This window comes from Pezoporus wallicus, unplaced genomic scaffold, assembly GCF_028554395.1.
Source record: "Pezoporus wallicus isolate ANWC-B61680 ecotype Strahan unplaced genomic scaffold, APGP_CSIRO_Pwel_v1 contig_12129, whole genome shotgun sequence".
In the NCBI taxonomy this organism is placed as follows: domain Eukaryota; kingdom Metazoa; phylum Chordata; class Aves; order Psittaciformes; family Psittacidae; genus Pezoporus; species Pezoporus wallicus.
Window position 1 is genome coordinate 99,104 of NW_026642642.1, and position 22,997 is coordinate 122,100.

Sequence of the window (22,997 nt, forward strand, 5' to 3'; positions counted from 1 at the left end):
TATATATATATGAAGTTAACTTTAAGTTAACTGTACTTCTCATTAATAGTCTGCTTAAAATGGTTAGGGTAAAGAATTTAGCTGCAGTGAATCTCCAGAAGACAGAAACACTTCCACTCTGAATTGCTATGTTTCCATTCTTATTCCTGTCTGGTTATTAGAATATCTTCACTGGCAGTTTCTAGCTGATGAAGGGTAAAGTAGTAGTTAGTTAGTGAAAACAAGACCACAGGCATATGTGGTCTATATACTGGTAGGCTGTGTATGAAGTATTTCTACTGCCTGTCAGATTTGTGAGGTTCAGAAGTCTAGATCTACTTCAGGGAGCATAATAGATAAATCTGACTTTATAACACATCTTTTCAGTAATGTTTAGTGTTCCACTCCATTTTTTAGATGTGCAGGTTGCTTTGTGTTTCCCCAAGCCACTGTTTTTTTTTCTGATGGACTTTATTATTCTCTCATAGTCCTGCTGGCAGTAGTAGATATGGCTCCTCTTGTAACGTCAGCCAGGGAAGCTCTCACCTCAGTGAGCTGGACCATTCCCATGAAAGTGCCCATGCCTCTGAGCAAGAAGATGATCACCAGGAAAGAGTCTCGAATCATTCCTACCACAGTTCAGGCAGCTACCAGAAGGATGGTCAGGCGTGGCGCAGGGAGCAAGAGGAACCCCATGGCAAAGGAGAGGAGGAGAAGACCTATGAGACAGAGGAGAAACGTGCAGACCGTTCTGTAGCTCTGGAACTTGAGAAGCCCAATGATGCAGGAACCCATGTGAGGTAAGTGAAACTATGTTAATAAGTTCTTTTCAACTAATTCAAAGAGGATGCCTCTCTCTGCTGTTTCCTGGGGAAGTTACTTTTTAGCCTTCTCCAAAAGCTAACTTGATGTTGCCGATCTGTGAAGCATCTTTATGTGCAGTTATTTATGACACATTGGGTAAGCTTAAACCACGTTTGCTCTGTATGTAAAGAGGAAAGCCTTCTAGTGCCTTGAAGCTCATGTGCTGTATTTTCCATTTCTGGTTTCATGAACGTAGTCTGCCCAAATACCTGCTTCCATTGCTCATTTGTGATCAAGCTTATGTGTGAGCAACCAAGAACTGCTTGTAGTCATGGTTAGAGCTGCACTAATTCCTTTCTTATGTAATAGGCTACCACAATTAGTGTTTATGTAGGCGCAGGTTGTAGAATTACATTACGAATAGACACGTTCCTTTGACTCAGTGTGGCAGCTTGCCTTGTCCTTGCGCTTGGGCTTTCCAGGTTGTCAACAATATTGAAAACAGGCTTCAAAAGTTGTAATGAGTAAAAAGAAGTTGTAACGTGAGTTGTAATTCAAAAAGTTCAAAAGTTGTGCGTTATAATGAGCTGTTTTTTTACAGGAATTTTGAATTTTGCTACTTAACTTTGGGAGTGACGTTTTTTTCCTTGAGGTAATCAAGTCATTGCAGCCCCTAGAGTAAAGATGGGTATACTTATATAGGTATGATATTTTTATCTGTTTCAGTGAGATCCACAGAAAGATGTCTTTCTGTCTCTACCCTTTGGAGGGTACATCTGATGTCACTGTACTTATATGAGAGAATTAACTGCAACAGTTCATGTGTAGGCATCCCTTACACTTAAAATGAAAAAAGGGAAACAAAACTAGCAAAAGTGTTGAACTGTTTCAACTCTATCTCACTTTCCTCTTCTCCTTACAGAGCAGCAGGAGTCTGGTCCCAGAACTGTTGGCCTATATTTGTTCACAAGGAGGGTTATTCACATAGTCTGTTTCAGGCTAATTTAGGCATCTAACTTGGGTACTCCTGCATTATTGGCTCCCTTTCTCTCCACTTTCTGGCAATGCTTTACTGCCTCCATGGAGTATGCATGGAACTGAGCTCTGAATGTTGAACCTTAGAGTTGCATCTGAGCTAGTTGTGCAGCATGGATGCATGATGCCCTCAGCTATGTTTTGTTTTTATACTGTTAGGAGGGCTGGGTGCTTTGCAGACAGAAAGATCTTTGTTTCAGTGATTTACATCTCAGTAACATATAAAAGGAGCGCAACCAAAAGCCCAATGTGTGATGAGGTTATGGAGTATAAAATGTGCTGTGGGGCAGTGAGATGGAGCGCTGTTGCCAAATACACATGCCCCCTTGAAACGCTATAGGAAAGGGGTGGAGAGAGAAAGGGCCAGTGAATGAGGATAACCACAGCTGAGCCCTATGGCCAGTGTTTCCACTGAGAAGGGCTTGTAAATTTGTAGCAGTAGGGATGATCAGCAAGAGGCAGTGGTTAGAAGGGATCTGCGACAGGCATAGGGATGTAAAGTCTTCCCTCTGCCTCTTTGGTGTGTGCAGTTATGATACCAGTGTGTTGAGCTAGCTTGATCAGGTATCTTGGACTGCTTTCCTGATGTTCTGACCAAAGTCATCTTACTTCTGGAGCTGGATTGTAGCCTATTTTATATCTTTCAGCTCATCAGTTTCCACAATGGTTCCTGTGTATAAGGAAACCTCTGCTTTAGATTCTTAATTCCCAGAACACGTGCAGGCCTGTGTTGCCTGGAGGCTGTTGGTTACTTCATGTTCCAGAGCTGAAACTGTGACTGCACTGTGTAACATTAAATCTTCGCTACAGATGAGTGTATTTCATACAGTGATTTTCTGTTTCTTGCCTTTAAGCTACCACGGTGACAATGAGCCACCACCATTTCCTCCAGCAAGAGCCCATTGGATTAGAGCTATTAGCAAAGTTCGACTGCGGCTTCAAGAGGTAGGATGGAGTATTGCTTTGTTCCTTCTCTGTGCTACCTGAGTTTTAGATCTGTGGCTAAAGGTTTCATTTCTTCTTCCTTGTAAGACACGTCTCACAGTTTTGATGTTTTGCAGAGAAAAATTTAATCAAGTGTATTGTATAGGACTGCAGCCTGTTGTGATGGTCTTAGAGTTGTCTAATTCTACCAAACAATTTGATGAACATCATTGTGTGGAACTGGAGATGAGTATCAGGAAAAATGTAGTAGCAGAGGAATTAGCTCTGAATTTGTAAATAGTAATAATAATGTCTGGGACTAAATGGTTTGTGTTAAATCGTTAAAAATTAAGACTTTCTCTCAAGGCAACTTGAGGATAGCTTGTTAGCTTACTTGGAGTTATCTGTATTATTTTTCATGTGAAAATGTTCCTTGGGAAACTTTACATCAAATATTTTTATATATACTAATTGAAAGTGGGTGTATAATAAGTCTTGGTATTTCCATCTCATGAAAGTATGATTTAAAAATAAAAAATCCTGATTTGGGAAGTCAAAAGGAAAAGGTTGTGACATTTTCTTCAGCAGTATAAACACTCTTGTTTTAGAAAACAGCGATTAAGACCTAAAAAGTTGTTGTTTTTCTTAAAAGAATCTTCTGCTTTCATCCATCTGTATGCCCACAGAAAGATAACATATGGTGTTCATATTCTATAGATGATAAACTATTGCCTACAACCCAAAATGCAGTTAATGTATTTTATTTAGAAATACTACCTTCAGCTATAGCTCCCCTGTTTTGTTTTCTATAAGGAATTACTTGACAGCATCTTGCTACCAATAGCTGGACTTCTCTTTTACGGATTTGTTGCAAGGTGTTAGGAAAACAAGTTTTATTCTTTTTTCCTTGCATCTGGGGAGGTATCTGAAGTGCCACAGCAGAAATGGTTTATCTGGTTTGTAAATTCTTTCCCGTCTAAGAATTACTGTGTTACTTCACTTCTAAGCAGAAGGCATTTGGTTCAAAACTGTCATACTGACATGGAAAGTGAAATTTAAGTACACCCTTAGTATCTAAGAACTTCTGTTGTGGTTTTGTAGCGCATACAAGCAAAACAGTTTAGTTCTGTGCCTTATGGGAAACAAGGCAAAGCATAATAAGAGGAACAAAAGATTCAATGATGCGTCTCCCTGTGCATATCTGTCCTTTTCTTCTTGAGAGACTACGACGTCCATGAGGTGGTTCAGCATCATTCTTTGTGTTTCTTCAGAATTGGAAGGAACACATGCTTTGAGATGTCTGTTACAGAGACACTGGTTTACTTTTGATATCATAATATCATGACTTGCTTTGCCTTGACCATGCCTGTTACCTTAAAACAAAATCCGTGCGATACAGAGCTTTCCAGCAGCCTACTCCAGGGTTTAGCTGTCTTTACTGTCCAAAGGCTTCCTAACCTCTTCTCTAGATCTTTCTTTTGCCGTATAAACCCATTTCTCATGCTTAGGCCAAGTATTAAAGGAGCAGAATGGATTCCCTCCCTCTGTAAAATAGTGAAGGGCTATTGCAAGGAGAGGATGAAGCCCCACTTACTCTTCTCAAGTTCACTAAATGGCACTTTTTCTTTTAATCAGCCTGTCTTCTTGCTGCCCGCCCTCACCTTTCCTTTCTTCGTGTCCAAAGTTGACTGTAGAAGTTCAGCATGCTCTCAGCTGAGAGCTTGCTCATGTGTACTACAGAACAATGAAAACTTTGTTCTCCAGGATGTGATCCTGATAACCCAAGATACCAGTATCCCGCTGTGATGGTGTGTTTTTATTGCAGACTAGCACTGATGCATAGTTTGCCTCTTATCCTTTCCAGGACTGAGCTTCCTTCTGAAGAAGGGCTTTGTCGGTTTTTCCCTAGCCTATATTTGGATTGGATTACAGCTGAATATGGCTTTGCACTTTTCCTTATAGAATTGTGTGGTTTTTCACTCCTTAAGCACATTGCTGTCTGTCTCTTCCTAATCTGTTATGCCTACAAATCCTTCACGTTGTGTGTGAAAAGTTGCTTGGTACCCAAGCTGCCAGGCTGTGTGCTACCAGAGCTGCCTGAGGGACCCCTGCTTTATATATGCTTTGAATTTGGCTACCCCAAGTATGACTTTTTCCCAGCGTGTTTGGATCTGTTTTACCAGGTTACCTAGACCTCAGGATATAAAACTTTTGCTGTTCTTCTCCTACACCTAAGGCTAATTTACCTTGTCACAGAAGGAAGTTAAATGGATTTGACACAGTTCTCCTCTTGAAGAAGAGAACATGCTCGCTGTTATTTCTCTCCTTTTTATGTTCTTGAAGATAATAATAATTTATTATTTGTTCCAGTCTGGAATTCCCAGGGGTGTGTGGGAAGAAGTCACGTTAGTGCTTTCATAGTTGTCCAAGTCTTCTTTTTCCTATTTTTAACCGTAAAAGCTTGTTTTGCCCTTTTCAAATCTTCAAGTGCATTGCCTGTTTTTCAAGTTTTTAGTGCTTTGTGATTGCTAGTGTGCAGCCTAGTACCTGAGGATGAAGTTTCTCACGGCCAGCTGAATTAGAAATAACTACCGTATTGGTTTGCTTTCAGATTTGGTTTTTGGTTATTTTTTTTTAGTGCTTCCTGTTTTTTATAACTTGCTGAACTTTCATATTTCTTTCTTTTCTTCTTTTTTTACAAAGAGCAGTAATAATTCTACCAGCTGCCTGAATGCAGTTGTCCCTGCTAGTGAAGACCTGAAGCAATTAAGGCATCAGATGTTACAGCCTCTTTAATGCCACCTGATGATAGCTTTGTCTTTATGAGAAGCAGCCATGAGGGGTTTTTGTCATACTGTGTGTTCATGGCTAGGTGGGGATTTTTTTGTGCATTGGCCTTTTGATTTCTTCCCTGTGCAGTTATGCTTGTCTTTAAAGCTTCCACAAGGAGAGACTTCACACCCTCTGAAGAAAGGGACAGGTCCTTTCCATCCTCTTAGCTGGGTCAGCTTGTGATTTTTTTGTCTCTTAATGCTATTTCATTAACTTAACAGCTTACTGAACTCCCTGTTCCTTCAAGCCTGTTTCTCATGAGTTCTAGCTATGGATTTCTGAGTTTTTATCAGTTCGTGTTTTTCTAGTTTGTCTTAATTCCTTTCCTCGTATGGTATCAGGAAGACTGTTTTCTCAGATGCATTTGCATCCCTTTTTCTCTTCACTTTAGCTCAAATCCAGAAGAACATCTCTGCTTGTTGCTTTCTCACCTTGTGCATCATCATTTGGTTCCCAGGTCTTGTTTGAATGTCAGTGGTATGGATAGAGACTATCTAGATAAATATCAGGATATTAAAGGTCTCTGTGATAGTAGTCGAAACGTCCAATTCTGTCGGCAGTTAGAAAAGGTCGTGTCTCATTTCTGTGATCACCCTATTAACATCTTCCCATCTTCTATCATTACTTAAAAGCTTTCAAGAGGACTATCCTTCTCGTTTGTTCCAGTGCTTAGAGCAGCTGCTTATGTCCTTGTTCTTCAAAGCGCTGCTCTCAGCTTTTTTCCATGTTCCCCTTCCTCAATGTGCAATATAATTTCATTAATACGTGTGGAGCTCCAGCTCATGGATCCGAACTACTGGATTCCTGTCACGTAGACTACTAAAATGGTTCTTATGACTCTTAATTGTTAATGATCTGTCTGAAATTTGAAAGAAAGAAAAGGAGGAAAAAAAAATACACCCAAGAAATTTCCATATCTGATGGGATTATAAATCCCCTTGGCAATACAGCCTCCTACCTGGGAAGAGATTAATATTCACGTGAATAATATACATGCATCCTACAGCACCATGAGTCAGAGAAATGTCGTATTTTAATTAAGACTTGACGGTTATAAAAAGGCACAGAAATTTGTAACTATGCATGTTAAAAGAAAAGAAAAAAAAAAGCTTTTTGGTGGCATGCACTCCCCCCCCCTTCAGTTCTGCTGTTTTGTTTTTTTTCTCTTGTGTTTGTGAAGAAGAAACTTAATTATGCCAGAATCAAACTAGGGTTCTCAGCCCTGGAGGAATGACTCAATAATTCTCACCTTCACACTTAGAACTTTGACTACAAAGGGGGATTAATTGATAGCTCATCTGCTGCAGTCCTTCTGTGAGAGCTTCTTTTCCAGAAGAACAAACACACATCTATTGCATCTGCAACTTCTTTAACCAAAATAGCCTTCAGCTGGGGACTTGGCTCTGTGATTTTTAAAGTTACACGAATCTGAACGTAAGTTTTGTAAAACAGAAGGATTGGCAGAGCGGAGAAGAGCAAAAATTCAATCAAATTATCCAGTTGTCTCTCCTACCAATTATTTTCAATATATTTAAGTATTACGAGAGGGTGTGGGGTCTTGGATTATATCCATTTACATTGAATTTGTTTACAGGAGAAGAAACCTTATGCATAGTTTTCCTCTTTTGTGTCAGGAATTTAAATACATCAATTTACTCATTTTCTTTTCAAAACCAAAGTCAGTGGGCAGTGTTTCCTACTTGTTTTTTCTTCTTCTAGATGCGATTTTATAGTAATTATTTTAATTTTTGTCTTTGCCTGTTAAATAATAGCCTGTTCTTTTTGGCTGCTATGTAACTAGATCATATACTGATGCAGTTCATGACATTGTTTTTCTGGAATATGATAAGCACCAGCAGTGGAAGGACTAAGTGTCTGTTCTCCTTTAGCCTTACAGGTACCTAGTCATACCCTTAGTTTTATTTTCCTGTGCCCCATAGCTTCACAGTCAACACTTCTGATCAAGCACCTGCAAACACCTAAAAACCACCAGGGCCTCACTTTTAAAAGCCCTGGTCCAGGGAGGTTGTGTACTGGTATTTTGGAGTCTGAAGCCCAGTTTTATTTATTTTGGGAAAGCAAGCTGTTGGTGTAAACCACCGCTATTTCCATCTTACACAGCTGTAGGATGCTCTCAAGAGCCCTTTGGACTTCCACAGTTAGTGGGGAGACCAGCAAGACACCAGCTGGTTCCAGTTTTGATTGTTAGTTTGGTTTTAACTCACCTGCCTCACCCTACTCCTAACATGTGAATCCAGGTCCTCTGATTTTAAACCTATGTACTGTACATGAGCCCAGATGGCTAGTGGAGGACACGCCTGCTTTAAGCCAGTCACAAAAGGATTGGAAACTACCCTTTTCCATCTCTCATGAACTGTACAGTCCATGCAATAGTTTACTTTTGGCATTTTATTTCTCTTAAGCTTTGTTGCCTAGGTGTCTTTTTATCAGTCCCGTGAAGATGAGTAAGCTCTGCGTTTTCAAAGCCTCCCACGCAGTGGCAATGAAACAAACTGAAGCACTGTGACTCTAACAGAGAGTTGCTAGAAATTTCTCTTCATACAGGAAAACTGCATCTCCAGTCAAATATCTTATTTCTTTTTCACCTATTTTCTTTATGAAGGTTATCTTAAACCTCCACCAAAATACCATCATTGCTAATCGAATTTCGCAGGGATCGGGGTTGTTGGGGACTTGCAGAGCACCCTTGTGGACATGAAATCACTGTTCCTGCATGTGAGATCTGTGTAGGTAAGGCATGACCCAAAGGTCACTGCTAGCTGTAGGTAGAGACTGTTGTCAGGTGGCTGTGCTCACAAGGGCACTCAAAAATGCTTTCTGCACACCTTATCTATAAAACGCGTAAGTGACTTTCAGATCCCTTCTGGACTGCATAATGGTAATTATTTAGAAAGCATTTGTATTTAAAAATGCAAAAGTACTGGAGCTGTTCTACTACCTCTGCATGCTGTAAAGTCTTATTTCACTGTGTTGCATCTGAGTTTGCAGGCTGGCAAGACTTGTGGGACTCCCCAAAACCCATTTTGTCTTTCCCCAGGCAGTTGTTAGTGCATGACTCCCTGATGCTTGAGCAACTTGTGTCTGTTGCCCCCTCTGGTTCCCTCTCTGCAAGGAAAAGTTCAGCCTACATGCTTTACTCAGAGGAGGAGAAGCTTCTTTTATCCTCAGGTCTCTTAAATACAATACCTATTCGCATCTATTTGGAATAAAATGCATGTTTATTACTCCTTACTGGGATTCTTTGATACCTACTATCATTTTTTAACCTGCTTTACAGCGAAAGTTCACAATTATGTTACAGCAGAGACATGTTTGTATGCACAGAGGAAAATAATAATGTGCCTTCATTAGCTGCTGTTGTTATCAGAAAGCTACTTAAAAATCACGTTATCTCCAAAATTCAGTAGGCTTGACCTTTTTAGAGTAGTTACGCTAAAATTAAGAGAAATACTCTCTTGTAGGGTAATGTGCTGGTCAGAAACACTTTCCATAATTGACCCCAGCAGCTATGAGCCTGTTAAATCATTAACAGGATTTTCTGCAAGCTTCTCTGAACATAGCACTCAACTGGTAGTTCTGACACTCAACTTCCATTCACCTCTGCTAAAAAGCAGTTTTGGTGTTGATGGTCTGTATTCCACGGACGCAGGACGTCTGTCACCTCCTGCGACAACAGGTTCCTCCATATCTTCCTGTTGTTCATTGGAAAAATAAAACCAAACAAAATTGAGGAGTTTTCTAGCATTAACAGGAGTCTGCAGGGTGGATACCTAACTTTCCTATAAATGCTGTTTTTACTTTTTCACTGCAAACTTCCTGTGGGCTTGCAAGACCAGGGGTAGCCTCCATAAGAAGGCAAAGAATCCTGACACGTTTTTTCTTTCCCTGTAGTTTTATTTAGGGCTATACCTTTGCTTCTCTAGTTTTGTACTGTAAACTCTAGACACCTGTAAGTCAAAATTCATACGAAGCCTTTGAATGGGAATCCACGTGCAATTTACTCTTCTTCCAAGGTTTATTCCATTGATTTGCTTATAAAGAGAGGAAACGTTTATGCAACATCTGAAACACAGTTTACAAACACAAGGTGATCCACTATTGGGTGGATCTTGTACTTTGTGCCAGCACTGCACATTAAGTTCAAGTAGATCTGTTTGGCTGAACTGTGCTTTTCTTCTCTGACTTGTAAAGGTCAAAATGATACTACTGGAAGGCGTGTGGGTAGTCTGCCATTATATGTATTTTTTTTTACTTGAAACGTTTTGTGTGTGAGTGTTTGACTTCTGGAGTGAAGCTGGATGGAAAGTGCCTGCTGGTTTTGCAAAGTGTGGAGGTTTTTTGGGGTGGGTGGGGGGTTAGACTTTGGGATTTTGACTTTTTGAGAGTGACTGGGATATGACAGATGGGAGAGCCCACTGTGGAAGAGCCGGTATTTTAAGCTATACTACGTCTAGAATGAGGGGGGAATAGGACTCTGGTTCCGCATCTAAACTGGGCAATACTGAGATTTTAACCTAGGTTTCCCACAGCTTGTGAATTTCTTCTAGGAAATCACTTTTCCCTGTGCTCCCTCACCTGTTCGGACATCTTAGACAAGAGAAATACTCCTGTTCAAATTCATCATTGTCCTATAAATCAGATTTTTAATTCTTGACAAATTGGTGTTTTCTAAAGGAAAATGTGACTCGGTCACCTTCCTTCCTCCCCATGGAAGGTGGCACCTCTGCTCGTCAGAGAGCAAGATGTGGGTAGCAGCATTGGGCTGGCAGTGGGGATAGATGACCTATGTCTTACACGACTGCCAGGTTCCCAATCAGACTGCATACCCAGAATTGCTGCCTTTTTGTCTCTGGCATCATTTGTCTTAGGCAGTCTGGTTGCAGCAATGTCTGTTGTTGTTATCTCCAGAATTGAATTACATGTTGCAGGCTGAAGGAATTATCTGTGTGCCCAGAGCACCTCTGAACCAGGGTGAACTGCAGTAAGCCCTTTTCCGCTGCCTGGTGCTGCCCAGCTTGCATTCACATGTGTACCAAGACTCATCCAAATACTTCGTTGCACAAGTGCTTTTCTTTTCCGAAGCCCTGCTGCTGCAGTTGCCTAAAGCTTTCAGGAAAAATGGAAACCAGACCTGTTTGGAGAGTGGACCAAGTCCTCTATATGGTATATTTCAAAGACTGTATGGTAATACTAAAAATGTTGGAGATGAAGTGATCATTGCTGCCTTAGCATAACTCCCCTCTTTGTTTTGGGGGTGTAATGGCAGAAAGAATTACAGAAGTGTGCTCTACTGATAGAGACTTTTATCTGCTGTGGAGTGGGGCACAGAAACCTGTGGTGTCCTGACCATGGCATGCATGATGCTCATCAATAGAAATGGAGAGAGATTCATCTGGCATTGGAGTAAGTCAGTTCTTCCTGCTCTGAATAGGGGTGCAATGGGAAAGGTGGGTGGGGGGACTCCTACCTGCCACATACGCAGCCATTAAAAATAGCATTGGCTGTTGGGAGAGCCAGACTTCACACTCTTATTTTTAAGGCTCTGTGTGGGAGGAGGGGATATTTCCCAGTGTTGTGTATTACTGAAGCAATCTGTGCAAGAAATGCTGCACCGGAGAGATAGCAGTGGGCTTTGGCTTACAAAGCACAAGTCTTGGGGGAGAGATGAACTAACTAGCACAGGCTGAGAGCATCATAAATGAAATGTTAACCCTTCATGAAGTGTTAGAAAACCCTTTGAATAGCATCATAACTTCATAGAAGAAGGCAGTGGGTCAGAAAAAGGGGTTTAGTGCATGACAGTTTTGTCTTTTAGTGTTGTTTTTCCTTGTTTCTTGTTTGTCAGGCAGCATAGTTACACAACTTGTTTAGATGCATGCTTCTGAGCTAATTTCTGGAGTTGTGTAAGGTTTGTTTAACTGGAGTCTTCTCGTATCATGCATCTGTCTTTAAAAGGATTGCTTTTCCTCCCCCATTGTAAAGGTGGCATTTGGAAGTCAGAGTCCTGTTATTAATGCTTAATGTAATGCCTGAAGCTAGCAGGACTCCAGTTCTGGCTGGTGCTACATAGGTTATAGAATAGAGAAGCACTTGAATTATATTTTCAATCATTTTAATGTATTTAATTTATAGAATTAAAGCCAATTGAAGGTCTTCTGGTACAGCAAGTGAATGCTGCTCATGAGAATGTAATTCTTGGCAGGTGATACAAGAACTTTCTTTGCATCCAAACTCCTTTCTTGGCATTTGGAACAGGACTTTTAAGCCATGTCATGGCCACCAACAAGCTGTCTGCTTGTATTCACAGTCTGAACAATTTTGTGACATTGTGGAGGACTGACCTGGGCCAAGCTGTGTGTTCATTTCCATTGCTTTGATGGTTAATCACTGGAACTTTCAGGAGGGCTTTTTGGTGGTCTGGTCTCATTAGAAACCAGTGTGTGGTAAAAGTGGGACAGGTTCTTCCCCTTCTTGGCTTTTGAATCTGTAAAATGCCTGCAGCCTTTCCTGGTGACCTCTGAGCGGGGTTTGTAACATACATCCTCTGCTGAAAGGCTCTTGAGAACATCAAGGTACGGCATACCTGTTCTGCAGGGAGAATTTCCTGAACATATTGGCACCTTCATCCTTTCTGTGATATAAAACTAAAGATAATTTAGGCATAAAGCTGGAATGAAATCCCAAATGTAGCTTGGGATTGTCACCTGTTCTCAAGCATGCAGGTACCAGATGCTAGAATGGCTGTCGTAAGTCTGAGTGCTAATTTACTGGGGTGCTGTAGGCAGCAAGTCTCTTGCCATACAGGGTGGCTTGTGCCTTCCGGCTTGCAGGATGATGTGGTACCAGGTGATCAGTGGTGCTACTCTCTGGCCTATGGGACTGTCCTGCTAAAAACAAGAGGATCCTGTTTAAGCCACTCGTATGCGCTGGATGAGGAAGAGAGAAGGAAGGGCTGTACGGGCTGCCTTTAGGCTCATTTAGTCTGCCCTCACTAGCATGGGTGTAGAAACAATTGGGAAAGAAAGTTGCTGCCTGGAAAACGGGGTATTAGTGCAGACAGTAATTGCATGCTGCTTTATATTCAGTGCTACGCTGTGACATACCAGGTGGGCAGTAGGTCTCGTCTGCCTGTATTTCCATCATATGTCTAATATGCCATGTAGGAAGCCAGCAAATTTTTTGAAGAAGATGGGGACTATTGCAAAAATTACAGATTAAGTTAGAGAAGTGGGAGAGGGGACACTGGAGAAGCCCTGGCAAGGGAGATGCTGAAGGTGTGAGATGAGACCAAGTAAGTATGGCTCAGCTTAGCAGACGGGAAGCTGAGAGTGGATGTTGCTGCCATGTACTAATAGAGCATGGGAGTAAACATTGGCAAGCTTACAGCTATTTAAGATAAAGGTTAATGTTAGCACAAGAACAGAAGGTTATAAGCTGGTTATGAACAAACCCAGGCTAAAAATCAGAAAGTGATTTTCTAATTGTTAGTGAACAGCTTCCAAATGGGTTTCTTTGCCCTTTCTGTTTCTAATTAATCTAAACTCTTGTCTGTTTATGAAAGCTATTGTATGACAGTCACCTGTGGGAGCAAAGAATGGGACTTCATCATCCAGAAAGTCTCTAAGTAGGCTGTGAGAAATGCCCATGGACCCACAGCCTCCATAACTATTTTACACAGCATGGCCACCCTGTGCTTACGCTGTCCACCTCCCTGCCGCTTTGCAGGACCCTGTGGGTTTCAGAGCACAACCAGAGGTGCGTAGGAGAGGTTATTTGCTACTTAGATGCTGTCAGTGATATAGAATTGTGAAAATCACATTGCAGTCCTTCTTGGATGGCTTTTCCATGCAGTTGCACAATAGATATTAGCGATGCTAGACAGGGAGAGGGTTCAAGTATTGTACTTGAAGAACAGTACTTATTAGTGACTCATGCCTGGTAATGAACCTGTCATAGATATAATTTTATTTTCTGACAAATGTTCAAGTGGTAATAGTTTTTAGAAAATATAGTGTAGTTTGTAAACAGGCTTATTCTTAAATGAGATTTCTAAAATTCCTCGTGGAATTTCAGTTGCTTATTTAGACAGTAAATTGCAATTGAACCTTTGGTCATTAAAAGTTTTTAAAAGCTAATGCTGGAAAATTATTTTGTAGGAGAGCTTGAAAAGCAAGGGAGTATCAAGGCAGAATTGGCTTTGCGCCCTAAAAAGGAGATACTAGAGCTAGTTGGGTATTCAGATTTAGCTGTGAACTGATAAATCTATTTAGCCTCATTTTGGTTACTTTAAGAAGTTACATATAGAAATAAATGAAAATTGAGATTGCTTTATGTAAAAGACCAGTTTATTTTAACCGTATTTCCATCTGTTTTTTATTTTTGTTAATGAGTCAATATTCACCTTGTATTTTAAAATAACACACATGTTTTGGAGAAACTGTTATTGAGAAACAGAGAGTGCTAAATTCTATTGCAATTTATTTAAATTTTTCTATTTTTATTCAGTGTATCTTGTTAGTGAAGCAGATTGAAATGCATGCAAGTGTTTTTGTGATATCTCATATAACGGGTACTTGAAGGATCCAGTTTTGTCTACACAAAACTGTATAGATTGGCTGGTGTATTCACTCTGAATTTTGTTATGCCTAATTTAAGGAATTTAATTTAAAGCAAGTACAAGTCTCCTTCATATTTAGTGACACGGATACATGTTACTCATCCTAATTAAATCACACTAATTTTAGCTCACAGTAGTAATAGCTAGTTAATACACAACAGTGTGCAGCTGCTAGAATCATCCCTTTTTAACCCTGTCTTTGCATCCACCTCTCCTCATTTGGGTGTGTTCTGGTCAGTCTACTTGCCTATCCTGTCACAGTCTTGTTGAAGGGGCTAATTGGCCTCCCAGACGCTGGGCTTAGGTCAGCTATGCAATCAAAGCCTGCCTTGTAGTACAAATTTCATCCCCTTGCAGATGCTTTCTCAATCCAGTTATTCTCAGTTTTTGTTTGCATTAAATTTCCTTCCCTGTCCCTTCCAGTCAGGGGAGCAGACTGACTGGATTTCTAGACACAGTTAATCCAGGACCATTCTGCAGAGCCTGACAAGCGTTTTTACTGGGGGTGTGAAAGCTGTGTCTGGGCTTATTAATACGAGTGTGATTGCTGGAGATCAGCTTTGTCAGAGGTACAGTGGGGCAATGCCCCTTTTTTCTTGTTCAGTGCCTATATTAACAGTGTCCTCAGAGACTGACAGAGGCTTATATGTGGACCATAACAATTATTTATGGGGTATTTTGGCTTGTTAATCAACTGCTGCCTTCTGCAGGGAATATAAATACAGAAGTTATTCCTGCCTAAGAGAAAAGCGTATTATTTAAGGCAGAAGTCATAAAAAGGAAGGTAGGGGAGTAAAATGTATTTTTAACTTGCTGCTTGAATGTTGGTGCATCTGTGGCAAATGAGGAAGAAGGTGCTGGTATAGGGGACAATCTGTCAGCAAAGGTAGCTGGGCAGTGCTCCATCAGGTCATTAGTTGTAACTCCTCTGGCATGCTATTACATGATGCTGGACAAGCCATGTTGGCTTTTGAAAAGGGTTTTTCCGTTCTCTCTCCTTCTGATCCAGGAACTGATTTCTGGTTATTTGATCTAAGATTCTGGAAATGAGCCATCAGAGCAGTAAGAGAAGTCGCTGGAAGCCAGACTTCACAGTGTTTGATATACTCCAAACTTGATTACTCTGAAAAATGGGGGTTTTGTTGTCTTGGGATGGCTGTCCAAACAGAGAAGGTCTTAACCTGACTCTGTCCTCATTCTTCAGTTGTAATAGAGACTTTCTCACTTCACAGGTATGCTATGAAAACACCAATTAGTGCTTGAATTACTTGAGCAATATGGTGATGAGTGCATAGAACACTCCTTAGCCCCCCTGCATTGAACAGTGGTGTAACTGCATGTAATTTTAGGGCCTGGCTGTGATACAGTAAATACTGCGTGCAGTCATGCTTTGAATAACACGAAGAAAACAATATTAAACAGTTTCTTGCTCAGTGAGCAGTAGAATACCCACTCTTCTTCCTGAGAAAGAGGCTTACCTGCACTGGAAAAAGAATCCACTTTTAAGTTCATACTGGGTGCTACCCTGTAGGATCAAGGCATTGAATTCCTGTAGCCACATCCTTGGATGCTGGACCTGTGTTTCTGCAGAATGCATGAATAGTTGTCAGAGACCATTTCCCTGTTCTCACTGTCAAGCCCAGGTAGGAAAACATGCTCAAAAGCATTTGAACTAAGCTGTTATGTTGTGGACAGCTGGGTTGTCATGCAGACCATCTGTGGGGAGCATGTACGTGTTAGCAGGTACATGTGTTACCTTGTGGTTCCCTACCTGAGACAAGCTCTGGAATGACAGAGGTAAGGAGCAATAAAGCCAAGACCCAGGCAGTATGTGAAGAGATTAACTAGACCATCCATCTTCCTCATAAGCATCTCTGAAAAATGCATTTACTCTTTCTTGTTAAAACCTTCTGGGATGGAGATTTTGTAGCTTCCACACTCATTTAGACTTATGATTAAAAACTTTTCTAGATGTCTAACCTAGCTTTCCACTGCTGCAAGTTAAACCTGTTGTTTATCTGTATTTACAATAGAAATGCTTAATAGTTTACTTCCCTTGTGCTTGTCACAACTAGTTTGTGTTTGAAGGCTGTTACATCTACCTGAGATCTATATTTCACAGCATCTGCAACTTCTCTTTCCCAGGTTTCTTGATCAAAAGCAATTACTGCTCTAACCAAGAGTATAATTGAGTATAATTTCAGGTTTTTCCACCCCCAACACATGCCTATGCTCAGATGCCTCTGCATTTTAGTGATGCTGATTATTTAATTAGATGTGCAATTAAGACATTGATTGTAATTTTCTAATTTCACGAAATACCAAGTCCTTATGTTCTGGATACCATTAGGAGGAAGAGAGATGTAATTTGAAGGAGGAAGCAGCAGAGGGAGAGTTTTCTCTGCTGTAGATGCTTTCTCACTGCCTGTTGACCTAAGGTATTCAAGCTGACTCTAGCTTTAAAAGCCAGATTTACAGCTGTTTCTGAAATGTGGGCATCCAGAAAGTAAAATTTTTGAGTCAGCTGAGTTGCAGGGCAGGAGCTCAGATTTGCTACAAGTTCATCTGCCTGTTCTTCTGGATTAAAAATGGTGAATGGATGCTTCAGTTAGGAAAGGGCTTCCATGCTTTTGGATAGGCAGCCAGAACACAGGGCAAGAGCTCTAGGGGCATTCACTCTATGATTTTATGATCCTATAATTCAGTTGGTTTGGGGAGCATGTTTAAGGAAGGTGTTGTGTCTGTAATTGCTGGGGCACAGGGAGACAATATGCTGCTCCGGAGCCCGTCACCTGAGAGAGCTCTGCTTTTAGTGTCTCAGTCTTGAGTTTGAAGGCTGGTGTGGGCTGTGATGAGCTGGTTTGTCATTGTCTCGGCAGCAGCTTCTGGAGGGAGCGTGGTTCCTGGGAGGTAAGGCTTGTTTGTGCCCTGAAGTGTCTGGCAATTACCAGATGAGGAACAAAATACCCTTTTCTATGAAGTGCTAGGTGACAGAGCCGATAGTATTTGATTTTGTATCCCAAAAGTTCAGAGTGTGAACACATACATGGAGACAAGAAAGGGGCAAGCAGGTTTAGCTTGTGCATTTGAAGAGCTGTCTCACATCACTCAGAAAAGGTTTTGTTGTGAGTGACACTGATGACTGTAAACAAATAGAATGGAGGAGGATTTTAATCTGAGCTTTTCTAATTTTATGACCAACACTCCCTTAAGGGTTTCGCACCTTAAGATTTCCCATTTCAGACTAGATCTGTTCTAGCCCATGGAGGAGTTTTTTGACTGGAGTGTCAGCAGCAGCAGCTGCTGAGGGAAGGGTATGAGAGGTCTCACTGTAGGCAACTCTAATTTAAAGTCTCTGACCAATCCCTACCTGATAAAGATAAGGCTAAACTGTGAGGTGTAAGAGGTTTGTGTCTCTACAAAAACGTCAGTGCTGTGCTAACTCATAACCTTATAAAAATCCCACTCCTTAAGTCTTACTACATCCTTGGCCTTGGAAATACCCGTTATTCTGATGTGAAAGGCTTTCCTTCTGTTAATTCAGGAATGTTCATGTCTTGGGGTCCGGTGGACATCCTTACAGTCAAGTAATGTTAACACGAGTGTAAACATCTTTCCTATGAAGACCAGTCAGCCAGTGGTTTGGTCTCACCTAGGCACAACAAATGGACTTATCTTGACTGTCTTTGGAAGGTAAGCAGTCCAAATATCTCTGATCTATAGCAGGTTTTTCAGCGTGCCGGTGCTATTCTTGTTATCTTTCTGTAAACCAAATAATTCAACTTTTACAAAAAAAAACACCTTCTGTAAGGAGGGAGAACTTTTGAGCCTTGGGGGAAGATTATCTCCTTCCTTTTTTTTCCTCGAGTGTTTCAGGGCTAATGCCTGGCCAGTTTCCCAGGTGCTCGCAGGGTGCTGTAGGAGGTACCTGTGCCTTTGTTCCCCTCTGAGCATACAGGTTGCTCTTGCACTTTGCCTTACCCTTTCCTAAAGGGAAAAGAGAGAATCAGTGCTTTGAATGACACGTTCTTAAAGAAATATGTTCTTTCATCTGAAAGTGACATCTTAAGCATATGTTTCGTAAGTGTGTTCTGGAGCTATTGTAACAACAGAAATGGCATTGACAGGCTAGTTTTAAATGTCTTGGAATATGCAGTCTCTTCTCTTCCAGGCTTCTGTCTCAGCAGCACCGCTTAGGTTGTGGTGATGCACAGCTCCTCAAAGTGTGGTATTTATTGGAGACAGCTGTCAAACAGCAGGAGGTCACTGCTTTTTCATTAACACTTCATCTTTAGACTGCTGATTGACTGGATCTTCTCGAGGCTTTGAAGAAGATAATAAATAGCATGTTTTCACTGCTGAGTCAGTTGACAGGCTTTATGCTGTGTATTTGAACTTCCGAGGTCTAATGCAGCGCTGAACTCAAAATACCTTACTGAGAACTCTGTAGGGAGGGAGGTAGAGTGGGCAGTCGCATTTGGGACAGATGATTCTTATTTTTGTTCCAGTGTTTCAAATGATTGGGTTGCCATTTGTGAGATGAACTAAACCTGGGTGAGAGTTGGACGCAGCTGCTGTTCCAGAGATGCTCTCTCCATTGACTCTTCTCTCTTGTCTCTTCACATTTTTTCCTCTTGTCTTTTTGTTTCAGCTCTCTATATAACATTCTTACTCTCTAGTTTACTTAGCCACCCAATTTTTTACTTCCCCAGGAGCCAGGATGCTAAAATTGTTCCTGCTCGTCTTCCTGCGGGAAGAAGCACTGTGAGTGTGGGAGAGAGAGGAGCAGGACCTGTGCTCGAAGCGTGCTCATTTTCCTTCGGTTAATCCACTCGTGCTCGCGAAGGAATTGCTTACTTTCTACAATTTTATCAGTAATTTAGTACTTTACAGGAAGTTGGAATGAAACAGATAATGAGGATTAAAAAAGAAGAAAGGGTAATGTATACCTCGCAGACATCAAAGCATTTGGCCTATATAGCTGAGCTGGGCTTTATCAGTTTTAATAATTCCCTGCTGGCTCAACCTAAAATTAAAATCTGTTGGTGAATTAAAAGATTTCAATAAGTATTTAAATTTTTAAGTGGGTATTTCTGTAGTAGAAGGCAAATAACTCGGTGCTTTGAGCCTTAAGGTAAAGCACACTCTTTCTAATAGGTTTATTTCAAATGCATGTCGTGTCTATTTTTCCTGATTCTAATCTACATTATTTCCATAAACAAAACATCCCTGAAAAATAGAGCCTGTCTCAATCTTCTGTGTTTAGATGAGGTTTTTTTTGAACGTTTGAAATGTGCAATCTCCCTTGCTTCTGAGGGCACCCATATTTTTGTACCCGCATTTTCCTTTCCAGCTCCTTGTGAATCGTGGTGAGGGGTGTGACACCTTCCAGCCCCTCACTGCCTATCTGTCTAGGAGACTTGCTTGTTTTTAACATGTTTTCTTCAATTCCTGTTCTTATAAGGCAGCATGGGAGTATTGGCATTCTATGTAGCAGTGCTTGGAAATCTGCACAGCCTTTTTGGGACTCGGGAGCTGCAGCTGGAGGATTCTGGGGTTTGCCCCAGTGCATCTTTGACTTGGATGTGCTAATGTGTGGTGTTAATGGCTGCAAGGACGGGCAAAGACGAAGGAGGAAAGAGGGAAAGCAGCAATTGCAAGATGAAACTGGCTCCTCTTGTAGTTCGAACTTTTGAAAAAGTAACACGTATAAAAGCTTGAGAGGCTGTTTAATGGATATTTCAGGTGCTCTAGAGCACTAATGTGAATAAGAAAGTGCTGTCTGACAGATGCTTAATTTTTTTTTTTAACTAATGCTGTGAAAAAGACCCCTGGCAAGATCTTTTTTGCCTTATTCATATGCAGAGCTTTGAAGAAACTAAGTGCCGCACAAATCCGGGATTGCATTTTTATTTTCTCAATTGGGCAGTCTTCATCCTTATGTGGATGAATTTGATACGGAGCTTTAGCTCTGAGCTCAAGTGCTACAATTGGTGTGTTTAGTAGCCATCATTTCTATTGCAGTGGAAGCTAGTGCCCTTAGTTGGGTTGGAGCTCTCTTCTCCTGGTGGGGTGCAACCATGTAATGAGAAACTTGGGGTCAGGCTCCTTAAAATCATTTAAAGCTAAAGCACTTCTGAAGATCTGACCTATGGTCCATTCTGCTGCAGCAAGAGACAGTGCAAAAAGAGGGAGGGCTTCCTGGGGGATTGAAGGATATGAGTGACCACAGAGGAACGCTGACCTTGGGGAGGGTCTGAAAGGAGGCTGGTGGTGTGATTTCTGTGCTGGGCTACAAGGGACAGTGCTGTGGCTACACATGGAGAGAGCAGGGGTAAGTGGTGCTGAGACAAAAGTATTGTGAACCGTGGCATCAGTCTACTTGTATGAAAACCTTGTGCTTACATCCATCAGAGAAAAGAGCTGATGGGGACACAGCCTGGCTGCTGCCAGCTGAAGCTTCGGGGATGGAGCTGTGGGACCAGAAAGCAGAAGGTGCTGGGAGAATATCCCATGCAGCGAGGACAGGGCTGGAAGCACAGTGATGCTTGTGGGGGAAGTGGTAAATAAAAGATGATATTGGTGTAGGTAAGAGATTGGAGGGGAAGTATCATTCACAGCAAAGCTGGCTCACAAAGAGGTAGGAGGTATTTGAGCAGATGGGAGGATAGCGGCATTTCCACATCTAAGTCATATAGGCCTCTTCAAAATGCCACCCCACCACATTTGTGGGGCAAATAAACGGTGCCTTTGATTCAGGCGCTTCTTGCAGGATGGATGCCTGCCGCTCCTCACTCCTGGGAGAGAAGTGTTGGGAGAACGTGAGTGGATGTGATTCTGTGCACAGCAGTCCTGCAGTCATTCTTTTATGTAACAATGTGACTTTTATTTTGGGGAAACGTGAGATCAATGGGTGTTCAATCCCCCACACTTGTAGCAGAACTCGTACCAGTGTTCCTTGGAAACTGGATGCGATTTTCTTCAGCGAGGGCGTCGCTGAATCTTGTAGGTTAGTCTGGGGGTGAACGGGAGTTACAAAAATAAACATCTATGTCAGAGTTGGGTGAAGAATCTCCTTGGAGCTGGTTGATTGTGTTGAGTCCTGGGCTTTTATCCCTAGCCTGCCTGCTCGGCAATCCTGCAGGATGCCAGGAATCGGGCAGAGTGCTTTTCCAGCGCAGATCGGCTCGCTGCGCTGTACTGCCTGCTCCCGTAATGCCAGAGGAGTGCGTTTTGTCTTTAGTCAGATTGGCTCCATCAGTTCGTGTTTCCTTCTGAATGGATAATAAAGTGGAGAATCATTCCGAGGCGAGGAGTGAAGCGGGGAGGCTGCGTGTGTGAGGAGCTAGGCAGCAAGCAGCTGACGAGGAGGAGTAAAGTAGCAATAGCTGCACAGCTTTCTCTCTGCCTCTGAAGTACAATATTTTCTGTTGAGTCACAACTGAAGAGAAGGATGAAGTTTTAACTGTACTTGGTACTGCCTGAGAAAGGGAAAAGATGCACTGTGGTGCTGAACTAATGAATCTCTGCTGAGGGATACCCCTGGAAGCCGACAGGATTTCTGCATTTTTGGCTTTTACATTCATTGGCTTCTGCTGTTTTTTGCTTTTTGGATTTTTAGTAGCTCTTTGCATTTTTTTTCTTCGCCCTTCAAAATATGCCTTCAACTTTACGTGATTTCTCATCCTACTGCTGCTGTGGAACAGGATACTCTCGGTGCCTTTAACATTGTTTTCTCTCTAACCTGAGATGGGACACCAACAATATGTTTATAATCTCCATGGGGAAAGTTCACTCTCTGGTGAACCTTTAATAAGATTAGGAATCCTTCAGGACTTGTTTTTTCTATGAGAACAAGCTATTGTATTCTGTAGTTTTCTATTAATTCTATACATTTCCTTTACATTTTAGCCTTGTATTTTATTTTGAACCAGCAAGGTAAGTGAATGATTGGATTGAATGGAATGATTGGAATACTTGCCTACTGCAAGCAGGCAGCAACCAAGAACTGTTCTTTATTTTCATAGTGCACTCTGTGTGTGTGTGTGTGTGTGTTTACTTTAGTGACAGCTAAACAGCTCCATAGGAAGCTGACTGGGTTTAAACACGTGCTTTGTAGAAACAATTTACTCTTAGTACATTTATTTGTATGCTGTATTTCTCAGTTTTTGTGTTCACCCATTAGTCACTAATTGTAGATGTCTTATTGCTGCTCTAATCAAAGTAGTGTCTGTTTACTTCTCATACTTCTCTGTTGGGAGGGTTTGTTTCTCAGCTGGAATTTGACATCAAAATCACTATGTGAAGAAGAGTTAAAGGGAGAGGGATTTGGGGATAAGTTAGATTTGGTCACTTGAAAAGCAAATAGACTTGAGAGTTTTTGGCTTGATTCTTCATTAAATGTCACTTAAAACAGGCTTGCTTTTAACCCACGGTGTTTGTCACTGGCCTGATTTCCTGTGCCGAGAAGCCTGTGAGTTGATGAGATAAAATGACTGGCATGCAGGAGCGATGAGGGTGCTGTACAAGCTCATGAATCAGAGCAGATGGTGTGACTGTTTCAGATATCTTTTCAGTTTTCATTCCTTTTATATGGGCAGCTTTCCTTTGCCAGTGGGGTGAGCCTTTGGGGGATGAACATCAAGACTTAATACAGTATGCTAAGGTCTTCTGTCCTCAAGATGAAAAGGGGAAAGCTTATAGAAGTAAAGCTGCAGTTTTAGCCCAGGAGGATTTTAGTTGCAGAGCGCTGCAGTTAAGCAGCAGGAGCTGGAAAACCCTAATT

General features: G+C 41.5%; 1 protein-coding gene across 2 annotated transcripts in view; it reads left to right on the forward strand.

The window, feature by feature from the left end:
- The window catches only part of UNC13B (unc-13 homolog B), a 212,565-nt gene that overhangs the window by 79,953 nt on the left and 109,615 nt on the right, over positions 1-22,997 (forward strand). Inside the window, exons 10-11 of one of the 2 annotated variants that reach the window (XM_057431178.1) lie at positions 468-779; positions 2,673-2,763. In XM_057431178.1, coding sequence (XP_057287161.1) covers positions 468-779; positions 2,673-2,763 — 403 coding nt within the window. Of the gene's footprint in view, positions 1-467; positions 780-2,672; positions 2,764-21,515; positions 22,151-22,997 lie in introns of those variants that run through there. The other variant, XM_057431171.1, reaches the window with a different exon arrangement.